Genomic DNA, 11,773 nt, shown 5'->3' on the forward strand with positions numbered 1-11,773 from the left:
TTCATTCTGATCATTTATGTATACATTTGTCTATATCTATCTCGATTCGTTTTGCCTGTTACAAACAACCGTTATGTGAACAAAGTTATAATACCCTTGTGCACAAGTGCGCTCGGGTATAAAAATAGTTTTGTTTCTAAAACAATAAAATCTAAAAATTATAATAAATTAAAATAACAAAAAAATTCTTCAAATTTCAATGAAATTTAAAAAAATCTATTTCTTTTAAATTAATTAATTATTTAGAAATTAAATTTAAAAAATGTATTTAAATGAAGAAATATTAAATCAAATAAAGAAAAAAACTAAAATAAAAATAAGAAAAAATTAATAAAATATGTTTGAAAAATTAAATTATTATTAATTACGTTTGCTTTAAAATCAAGTAAAATCTAAAAGTTAAAATAAAATTTATTTAAAAACAAAAAAAAATAAAAAACAAAAAAAAATAAAAAAAAATAAAAAATTACTTCTTAACAATTAACTGAAACTGACACAAATATTTTTATCTCTTTAAAATAATATAATACATAAATTAAAAGAAAATAAGATAATAAAATACATTAATTGGAAAAGAAACAAAGTATATAAGTTCCTCAAAATTAATTGAAATTAAAAAAATACATTTTCTTTGCAAAACAATGAAATCTAAAAATTAAAAGATAAAAAATTAATTAAGAAAAGATTTTTGTTGAAATGGAATGAAATAAAAAAAATCTTTTTTAACCAATAAGATCTAAAAATTTAATTAGGAAATAAAAAACTCAGTGCGTGTAGTCCCTACGCGCGGAAGAAGTGAAACTTAATAGAGGAAATTCCAGAAAGAAAGAAATGTGCGATATACATACACATGTACTTATTTTCTTATATACATATATAATTTCATCTTCGTCTTCATCTTCATCTTCATCTTCATCTTCATCTTCATCTTCATCTTCATCTTCATCTTCATCTTCATCTTCATCTTCATCTTCATCTTCATCTTCTCTTTATATTTGTTTTTGATTATATTCTTGTCTTTGCATTAGTCTTTTCCCGCCCAATTGGCGTTTAACGCAGCTATTCGTTTTCTATACCCGTCATATGCTACCTGTACCGTGGCGTTAAATATTTATCGCAAACATAACGGAGCTATAATAATAAGATTTGCTTCAATAATTTGAGTTTAACTTTTTAAACAGGTGGCCACCCTCTTCAGGCACCTCAAAAATATTTTAATTGTGTTTCTGTAAGCTCTTTCTGTACTGTATAGTATTTTAAGCGTAAGACTTTTGTATAATTTAACTAAATTTTACTTTTGAAACAGGTGGCAACCCTCCTACATTTAGCTAGAAAATACAACTTATTCAAAACCATTTCTTTTGATACCCATATTGGGATAATTCGTTTAACTTAATAAATAATTTGAATTTGATTTTCGTATATATGGCAACCCTTTAAAAGACTAAAACCATACTGCACATCTGCAGGTCAAGCCCTTTCATGTGACACCTCATTTTTGAAAATCGTACGAACGATACAGATTTTATGACTTGATGTTAAATATTTAATGCAACCCTCTGCGGCAGAGAAATTTTGAATTCGATTTTCTAATATGTGGCAACTCCTTTCATGGAACTAAGGCTATGGTGTACACCCGAAGGACAAGGCCTTTCATGTGACACCTCATTTTTGAAAATCGTACGAACGATACAGATTTTATGACTTGATGTTAAATATTTAACGCAACCATCTCCGAACTCGATTAAGAAGTTTCACTTCAACAAAAAGGAATTATAAAATAAAATAAGTTTCTTAAAATTAACAAAAATCAAAATATACATATAAATGTATGTAAGTACGTATGCATTTTTGAAAACAATAAAATCTTAAAATTAATTTAAAAATAAAAATGAGAAAATTAAAAAGGTTTCTTAAAATTAAAAATTATATACATTTTTCTTTTTAAAACAATAAAGTCTAAAAATTAAGAAAATATTAAAGACGAGAAATAAATAAATTTGAAAAAGAAAAACAAAATCCGCTGCCCGAGGACACTTACATGGATCTTAGGAATGATACGCCAGTGCTTTGTTCATTCGGTCATTGCGACTATTGAAGCAGCCTTGTTATCGCCGAGCTAAGATAAGCCAAATTGTTCAAATATGCCTCATAGTTATATCGCTTCAACCTTTTGCCATGCAGTCAACCGCATTTTCAGTATGGCTGTACGTATTGCCAAAAAAGTATAGTTACGAAGTAGTAAAAGAGTGTTCAGCCATTCCCTAACCAATTTTTAGTGCTCCATCAGGGAACTCATTGGTCTGATAGTTGTTTGGCTAGTAGGTCCACATCTGCCTGCAAATTGCTGAAGATGCCTGGCAGCCTTAGCTTGATGAGGTGCTCATGTCAAATGCCCACTTCGCCAAATTTTCCATCTGATTCGACCAATCAGTCTCACAAGTGTTTTCAGTGGAAGCGAGGAGAGACTCCTTAGTCTGAAGTCTTTAGAAAAAACATGGTAAGAATAAACGCTAACGTGACAATGCCAAGTCCTCACTCAGTTTGCGTATATAAGAACTACCCGCCAACATGTCACCTCCCCCCCTTTTTCCAGACTTGAAAAGTTTTATCGAGCTATTCATGACTTATAATGCTCTAAGTCAGAAGAAACTTTGCTTCACCGGACTTAATTAAAAATTTGGCTGTTTGACTCACTTAGATGTCAAAGTTCCGGTGTCCACAAGAGTCACGACTTTTTGGCCTTATAGAGACTTAGCGGCCACTATGCGTCCAGGACTAAGATACTAGTAGACTGCGGATGTTTATGCAGAGAACTAAGCCTAAAAATATTAACCCTATAGCCGTCAGAGTTTGGCCAGTGGTGAGATTGAACAGAATATTTATGAATAAGTTTTTATTTTCGGTAACTGCCAAGTGGCACTTTCCTTAGTGCGAAAGCGCGTAGACATAATTTCCCCCCATTTTTAAATCCTTGAAAAATATTCAAGATTATCAAAAAAACTGTACCTACAACTATGCCCTTTTTTTGTGGGATAGATTTAGGCGCAGTTTTGTTGAGAAATATTTAAGCTTTTCAAAAAATCGTGGCCAATGCTCTAAGCAAAATTATATACTGCTAATTTAGATACCACGCCACAAAGGCATAGAGGGTAATAAAAGATGCAAATAGGTTTGCTAGATAGACACCTGCTGTAGCATGCCATTTTTCCCGGTAGTTCAACACTATAAAAAATTAGTCCAGTAAATTGAAGAATATCACTGGCGAAAAAACCAGACCATGCAAAGTGAATTACTCACTGGTAAGGTACAATCCAAGGTGGTTTAACTACAATAAAATATCTGTAAGGAGCCATTAAGAATCTGACGGGTATTTACAAATGAAGGGTAGGTTAAAATTTCATCTCTGCGGAGTAGGAATATTGTCGAATGAATTCTGTCTCATTTGCAAATCGGCCATAAAGACGACTCCTTATCAGCTTCAGGATATCTCCAGGAGTCGTGAAAGATTTTCCCTCGTTATGAGCAAAGCAAGTGCAAGACTTTTTATAAAGAAAAAACCGACAAACAAATTGAGGCATATGAAAATATTAGTTACTTTTCAATTAAGTTAACATTTTTCTCAATAAAACTTACATTAACTCAAAATACTTTTCCTTTTACCCTTTTCCAGTTTTGGCACACTGACAAAGATGCGACCAGTCGTTTGGATGCCACCATCTTCGAAGACCTCGATCGCTATTGTTGGCAGCAGCAGGCTGTTTCCGCTGCAGCGGCATCACCGGTTGCCACAACAACAACAGCAACCACACACCAACATCGCTCCACACCCGCTAACAGTACACCGCATTCCGCGCACCTACACAGTCCAACATCACCAAGTCATACGCAACAACAGCATCTACACCATCAGCCACATCATCAACATTTGCACTCGCAACAACAACAACAACAACAGCGACAAATGTCACTCAACAACAGCAGTTCCTGTGCACAAAGTGCCAATCAATCCACAAACAGCAATGCGCCAAATAATAGCCATAGCAACAACAACAACATAAATAGCAACAGCAATGGCGGCAGCAGCAGCAGCAGCATGGCGGTGGACAATGCCGATGGACAAATTTACACAATCACAGTATTAAATGGCAATGAGCCATGGCTGAAGCGAGAACCAGAGAATCCAGCTGGCCAATTGTCCAGCACACTGGATCTGGATTGTCTGTTGGGTAGCTTTCCGGGTTACATAAAATCAGAGTATCCCTACGATGAGAATCCAGGCGGCTATGGCACAGCGGAGGGCAGCGGTAGAGATGGTAGCGGTAGTGGTGATATGGTCAATAGTCTGGGAATGGGAACGACGGGTAGTGCGGCGAGTATGCATGGCGGTGGTGGCGGCGGCAGTGGGAGTGGTTTAAATAGTCAAAGATTGCCTTCGCTGGTGACGGCGATATCGATAGCTAGTGGTATTGGTGGAGTGGGTGGTGTGGGTGGTGTGGCGAATTCGACGCACTCGCAGTTGGCACAATTTCAGAACAACAACAATGACTGGCATATGGCCGATCATAATGCTGAACAGGTGAGTGAGAGTTAGCGAATGAAGCAAAATAAACCAAAATGTTTAGTTAGCTTTCGCGTTTTATTATTTTGAGCATGGAAAATTGTAGACTTTTTATCTGCATTTTAATGGTAAAAGTAAAAAGAATTTTGCTTGTAAGTCCGAAAAATATCGTTAAGTCCAACAAATCCCGAAATCGTGAAAGTGAAAAATCCCTAAAAGTCCAAAAAAAAACTAATTGCCACGAACAAATTCTAAAAATAAATTTTTATTTTTTTTATTTATTTTTTTTATTATTTTTTTATTATTTTTTTTTACTTATTTTTTTTTTAAAGCTTATACAATGTTATTAGGCTTCAAAAAATACCGTTAAGTCCAAAAAATTTATTTTATTTATTTATTTATTAAAGCGTATACAATGTTGTTAGGCTTCGAAAAATACCGTTAAGTCCAAAAAATCCCGAAATTGTCGAAAAAGTAAAAAATCCCTAAAAGTAAAAAAAACTAATTGCCACGAATAAATTTAAAAATAAAATTTTTTTATTTTTTTTTATTTTTTATTTTTTTTATTTATTTTTTATTTTTTTTTTTTTATTTATTAAAGCTTATACAATGTTATTAACATATATACAACCTAATCATGCTAGCGCTGCTTGATTAGGTTGTACATATGTTAATAACATTGTATAAGCTTTAATAAAAAAATAAAAAAAATAATAAAAATTAAATAAAAAATTACCCATAAATTCCAGAAGCACCCGTAACAATATCCAAAAAAAAGTAAAATGCGAAGAACACGAAAAGTCTTAAAAAATACTAAACGGTCAATAAAAAAACTCGACGAAAAGTCCCAAAAATATCTATAAAAATCCCTAGCAAATTAAAGTTCCCGAAAAGGCCCGAAAAAAATCCATATAATTACCGAATAGTCCCAAAAGTTACCGAAAACCCCGCAGAGTTACACGCAATTAGTCGCGAAAAAAAGGCTGGGAAATGCTCTAACATCTTTCCAAGATATCTTTGAACAATCCTGAGGCCTCTTCAATTTCTAGCTTAAATCTGGGGAGCCTCTGGTTAATCTGCACAGCATGAAACGTCCAGGTTTTTGGGCTCATACATATAATCAGTAACAAAGCTGTCGCAGCTATCAGAACCCAGCATTCAATTACAGTACGCTCGAATCTTTTATAGTAATGCCTTAGTTCATTCTGGATCGCATGGGAATATTACCTAGTTATACTTGGCATCTCAGGAAACTGTGTCGATGATGAACTGGTCAAAGGGGGCACGTTCGAGCCAATATCGCTTAGAAAAGACAGAGTGGAAGTTTTCCTGACTATTTTTGAACTCGGAAAACGATGGAGGATGATATGACCGAGGGCGGTCTAGAAATCTTCTTAGGCTGTCGTAGCCGGGCTTCTCAACCCTATTGAGTCAACTGATAGGCCATTGTCCTATCGAGGTTCATGCGGGGAGATTAAATATTATACCAGACCCCTTTTTTTACGTAGCTGCATCTCAACACTTGCACTTAGACTAGCTTTTGCTAGATTTCGGCTTAGATACCTGGATTCGTACTAGAGATGGGCATGAGACTAAATAAGTTCTTAGGTCGCGAACCCACCCATCTCGATGCATTTCGGATTTGTACCGCGGGTCCCATGGGTCACGAAATCTGTCGCATAACAAAATTCACACAGCTTTTTAATTAAGTCTAAATAATATACTTGAATATCTTATATCTTTCCTTTTTCAACTTTCGTCATACTAAAAGATCTGGCATCTTCTGGTTACCTGTCGTTCTCGGAAAATTTGCTAACTTTTAGGAATTTATATGCTTTTTCGGGAGTGTCCGGAAAGGATTTTTCCCCGCCCCGCCCGGCTATTTGACAATTAATACCGTGGGTCCGTCGGATCGCGATATCCGCTGATCTGTAGGAGTTCTCCATAACTGGAATCAGCCGCTTGCGATTTCCTCTATAACCTCGCAGTTACCTTTCGCAGAGGTATCACAAAAGACTAACGCTCACGGTCTAAGTGAGGCCCTTGACCTAACCTAACCTAACTTGAAAAAATTTTGCTAAAGAGGATATAGTAAAGATACTTTAAACTTTAAAATCGAGTTTGGTAGTTGGAAGAGCAACTTTGCTCACTAGATCTTCATCTTAATCCTAATCTTAACAGATAGTATTCTTAATGCCAATCTTAATCGTAATCTTAAGCGTAACCTTAATATTAACCTTAACGTTAATCTTAATCTTGATCTTACTCTTAATCATTACCTATATTCCAATCTTAATCCTTATCTGAGTATTAATCTTAAACACGTCCAACCCCCGCGCCATCTCTTTCCCCCGTCTGTAGCTTTTTTGTTTCATTGAAATTTGGAACAAGACCGCAACGATCGTTTACATAGATGTTTGCGACCCAACCGAGCGCAAAGAACTTTCACTTCAAAAAGTCTACGGTCATCGATTTAGAAATAAATTAACCATGCTTCCTTAAGAATGCCCATAAAAGACCCTTCGTCGTAGCTCACACGGCGTAAAAGAGCAGCAGCATTAGATTACAGAGGAATAGGTGACTAGGGAAACAAATTCTTTCTAGGTTGCAATCAAGGCCACCATTGTAATAGAATTATGTACTTTACAAAGTTATACGTTGCTGTAGGAGTTATTTTCTGCTCAAAATTGGGAAGCTGTTTTGGAACTCAAAAACGCCCTTTTAGTAGTTTCAATCATAATCTTTTCTTTACCTCTTTTACGCTTCTTTCACAGAATTCCGCTGAGTCTTTGCTGCGTAGTGCCCTCCAAGGTAAGGGTTATTCCAAAGGTATACACATGCAAAATGGCATCTCACTATTGCCTTCATCACCCACAGTTAAAGAGGACGAAATGCGGCGGCTGCTTTTTCCGCCAGATACGGTGAGTAAATAGTTTTGCAGAACGCTTAAGAGGAATTATTTTAGAGTTTTTTTTTCACTTCCGAGGGATCATACGATAGATGAATGGCATACGTCGAGTGTGTTGCCGAGGTTAAAAACTAGAGTGAAGTCTTAAAAGGATAGAATAGGATAATAGATATAGAAATGCATACATAGGATTCTTAATTAATTTTTTTTTTTGTTATTAAGCATTGTATTAGTTCTGACCAGGGTCATATAGAATGCGAGCTATCAGGTTAAGCAGGACAGAAATCTTATCTCTTATGTTATTTATTGTTAAAATTAAAACGCACTCGAAAAACCCTCAATATTCGTTCCTTTCCTTCCACAGGACACACTTTCCTTTGGCGACTCAGGCCTCAGCGCAGCACAAATGTTCGACGATACACATCCTTCGCATTTAGTGGGCAGCCAACATCCAAACGGCAGTATGGGCGTGCCACCAGGCGGCAATGCTGCCAACAGCAGCGGCGTGTCCAGCCTCATGGTCGACGATATGTTCCTATCGCTGGAAAGTGCCTTCAGCGACGACTTTGACAAAATCAAACGCATCGCCAACGAAGTTGAACAATTCTGTTCACCCACATCCCGAGGCGATTATGGCAGCAGCGATGTGTTGATGCAAATGTCGCCAGCTGCGACAAGTGCGAGTGTGCAACAATTGCAGCAGCACCAGCAACTGCACTCACCCGCAACAACACCCACAAGCATGACGCATCAGCAGCAGCAGCAGCAGCAACAATTATCGCCATTGCCACAACCGGCTGTACCTGCGCTACATATGCCCAACCCGCAACAACGCGCGCTACACGCACAACAGCAACAACCCCAAACAGCTACAAGCAAGTCAGCGTCCGCAACGAGCGGCGGCGGCGGCACCACCAAAGTGACGAAGAAGTACAAGCGCTCGACGTCGAGTGCGCACCACCACAACAACAACAACAACAACAATCCCAATGTGATAAATCACAATAGCAACAACAGTGGCACTACGAGTGGCGGAAACAACAGCAGCGTTGGTGGTGGCGGCGGCAACAGCGCTGCGAATGGCACGAATGGTCCAGCCAGCGGTGGCAGCAGTTCCAGCAACAGCAGCAACAGTCCCACACACTGCAATGGACAGCGTAAAGAGCGTTCGCTACACTATTGCTCCATCTGCTCGAAGGGCTTCAAGGACAAATATTCGGTGAATGTGCACATACGAACACACACCGGCGAGAAGCCCTTCACCTGCTCGCTCTGTGGCAAGAGTTTCCGCCAGAAGGCGCATCTGGCCAAGCACTACCAAACGCACATGGCGCAGAAGCACAATGGCGGACTGGTGAAAGGTGGTGGTGGTGGCGGAGGCGGCGGCGGCGGCGGCGGTGGCAGCGGTGGTAGCGGTGGTGGCGGTAGCAGTTCTAGTAAACATCAGCGTGCAGCTGCAGCAGCAGCAGCGGCGGCGGCGGCGGCGGCGGCGGCTGCAGCGGCTGCACAATCAGCTGCTAGTAGTGGTGTGGCAGGAATAGTAGGCAGCAGCAGCTTATCGATTGTGCCTAATAGCTGCGCTGGCAGCGTAGTAGCGGCAGCTGTGCATCAACGTCAGCTGAGTGTGGCCACATCGCTGGGGCTGGCTGCTGGCGGTGTACGCGCTGTGGCCGGCGGTGTCGTCTCCTCGCTAGCTGTTGGCGGACCAATGAATGGACCCGCTCTTGCTGCCGTGAATGCCAATGTCTTGCCACCAGCAAATGGCTTGCTGACGAATAGGTAAAATGACGTTAATTAATAGTGATTGATTTTTACATATGTAGCTCTTTAAATCAAGTTTATTTTATTACAAAAATAATTCTCTCTTGTTCCTAATGCTCAAAACAAATACTCCTATGCACAAATACTGCTATTGCCACATACAATGTTTGTGTGTGTGTATACTCACATATTGCTACTACTACTAGTTTCCCTATCTGTTTATTCTAGTTTAAAGCTAAATTGAAACCTAAAATATTTAAGCTTAGCATATTTTTAGATGTCAAAGTGCCTAATACTTTTTAAATAGTCCTACCTATATTCGTGAATATTTTACTTTACAACTTCTAACTCATCGAATTTATCTGTGCATTCCTATAAACTACATACATATATAATGAATAGATATATAGGTTCATACATAAGTTTAAATTGAAAGGTATTGATTCAAGTTTGGGAGATCTTTTTAAAAACTTGTTTAATTGCACAGTGCAACACTCAAATAATGATGGCAACAAGGTCAATTGCATTCATTTCGGGAGATCAAAATGCGAATAAATACCAAAGGACTTGCAAAAGTTGTTTACCATTTATTTATATCCAAAACTCATTTCGAGCTACAAATCGGCATACTCAAAAAAAATCTAAAAAACCTGATTAAAGAGTTGAAAATTTGCATGAAAATTTGCTGAATTTTCGCGAGTTTTGCAAAAAGTTTAGGAATTCCATTTTTATGTTTTTTGTGATAGAACGAACAATGTTTTTTAAAAAAAAGTTTGCGGAAAAATATTTAAAAAAAAAATTGTTGCCTATATTGTGAAAATTAAATTCATAAAAAATTAAAAAAAAATAATTTTGGTGGCAATTTTTTCATAACATTTTAAAATTTTCTTGTGAATTTTTTTTTGTTTTGGAATAACCCTATAACTGTTTTCAACTAATTTTTGACTAATTTGTGAAAGATTTATTAATAGGAACAGCAATTTCTTTAGCATTACTACTTTCCTTGCACTTTGCACTTAAAAGTTTAATACAAACAAATAAAAATTCAAAAATCGGGCTGAACAATTGATTCGGTGTGGCACTTCAACAGAACTCCTTTAAACAAACCGAACTGCATCAAAATTATCATATCAAAAAACTGCTAACTAATTTAAAAAAAGAATTATACACTATCATTTTGGGATCCTCTTCTTCTTATGGTTTTAACAGTCATTATTCAATTATTCCGAAAAACAAATATGTTTGTATGTATGTATTTAAAAAACATTTCAACAGAAGTTCGGAGACTAAGCTATCCTGTGTTAAAAATTGATTTCAGCCCAAAAAAATGTGTTCGGAGTTGTTTTAAATTCAACAGCCTTTTATAAGGAAATGGTTAGTTGCTTCAAATGGATTGTCCCCCTGGTGACAAGCAATTAGCGCAAGTTTGCCATTTTGATTCAACAACTCGTGCAACCTAGAGGCATTTAGCGGCTTTAATAAATTTCAGTACGTCATACAGAGAAAAATGTAATACAGAAATGGTTTGCCGAGTGCCCTCGGGCCATCGCAACTGCGACAGAAACTATTGAACTGCAGTTCTATTCTTGCGGCATGCATCCCAACGGTCCAGTGCCCTGTGCACCCTGCAGCAAATTTTTTAAGCATATTTTTTGCTTATTCATAAGAGAGATTTGGTTTTAAGTGGGTCGTAGGACACGCAGAACTGCCGAGTAATCCTGTAAGATCCTGCGCGATTCGTCCTCTGCTTGGCCTTCGAGTGATAAATTTCATAAATTGTTTTGTCTTAATCTCTCTGAGCGAGGCGCCCATATCCACCGCGTGGGACACAATCAGTGCGGAGATTCGACTGGACCACCTCCATCGACTATCGCAGCATGGTCAGCTGGCTCTGCGTCAGCCAGTACTTGGTTGACATGTTCAGCAACCTCTTCATCCGTGATAGCTTTGAGGTTCATATCGCCCACCATCTCGTTGGCGTCCTGAATATTAGCCTCTGAAATCGGCTCATTGGAGCCTAATATTTTTAATTTTTCCATGCTCACCCCGAAGAGCAGATTATTGTCCACTTTCCTTAATGGCTCAATACATTCTCTGTTAAGCCTCATAAGGTACGAAGAGCTCTGTGGTCCTCTTAGGGTTTTTCTGCACGAATAACTAACCACTCACCCACTTGTATCTCAGGATTTTGCCATTGCAGAAAACTAATCCACTTGCCGCTGTCCATATCTATATTCGGCAGCCAAATGTGGTCCCTAGATTCCCTATGTACCTCATCGGCCGGGATTAGATTGACCTTCAAACCCTCCCAGCCGTTACCGAGCTCAGCTACGCACTTGCCGAGGAATTCCCTACAGAACTCACATTTACATTTGAAAATCCGACAACCCCCCAGGGACTCACTGTGGCTTCGTTGACAAGCACAACCTAAAGGTGATCCCTGGCCAGCTCACAGTACCCTCGCTCCACCCACGTTTCTTCTTGCTGGCAGCTGGTCCTGCTGTGGACTCTTCCTTGGGTTTACTTCGTTCAACGGCCTGAGG

At 38.2% G+C, this 11,773-nt stretch overlaps 1 protein-coding gene across 1 annotated transcript in view; it reads left to right on the forward strand.

Moving 5' to 3' along the window:
• The window catches only part of LOC108373304 (neurogenic protein mastermind), a 93,214-nt gene extending 83,390 nt beyond the window's left edge, over positions 1-9,824 (forward strand). The window contains exons 4-6 of the mRNA XM_017629179.1: positions 3,674-4,579; positions 7,336-7,482; positions 7,834-9,824. Coding sequence (XP_017484668.1) covers positions 3,674-4,579; positions 7,336-7,482; positions 7,834-9,252 — 2,472 coding nt within the window. The 3' untranslated portion in view covers positions 9,253-9,824. The remainder of the gene's footprint in view (positions 1-3,673; positions 4,580-7,335; positions 7,483-7,833) is intronic.
• The last annotated feature ends 1,949 nt before the right edge of the window (positions 9,825-11,773 follow it).

This window comes from Rhagoletis zephyria, unplaced genomic scaffold (genome assembly GCF_001687245.7).
Source record: "Rhagoletis zephyria isolate East Lansing unplaced genomic scaffold, Rhagoletis_zephyria_1.1 Rzeph_scaffold_00079, whole genome shotgun sequence".
In the NCBI taxonomy this organism is placed as follows: domain Eukaryota; kingdom Metazoa; phylum Arthropoda; class Insecta; order Diptera; family Tephritidae; genus Rhagoletis; species Rhagoletis zephyria.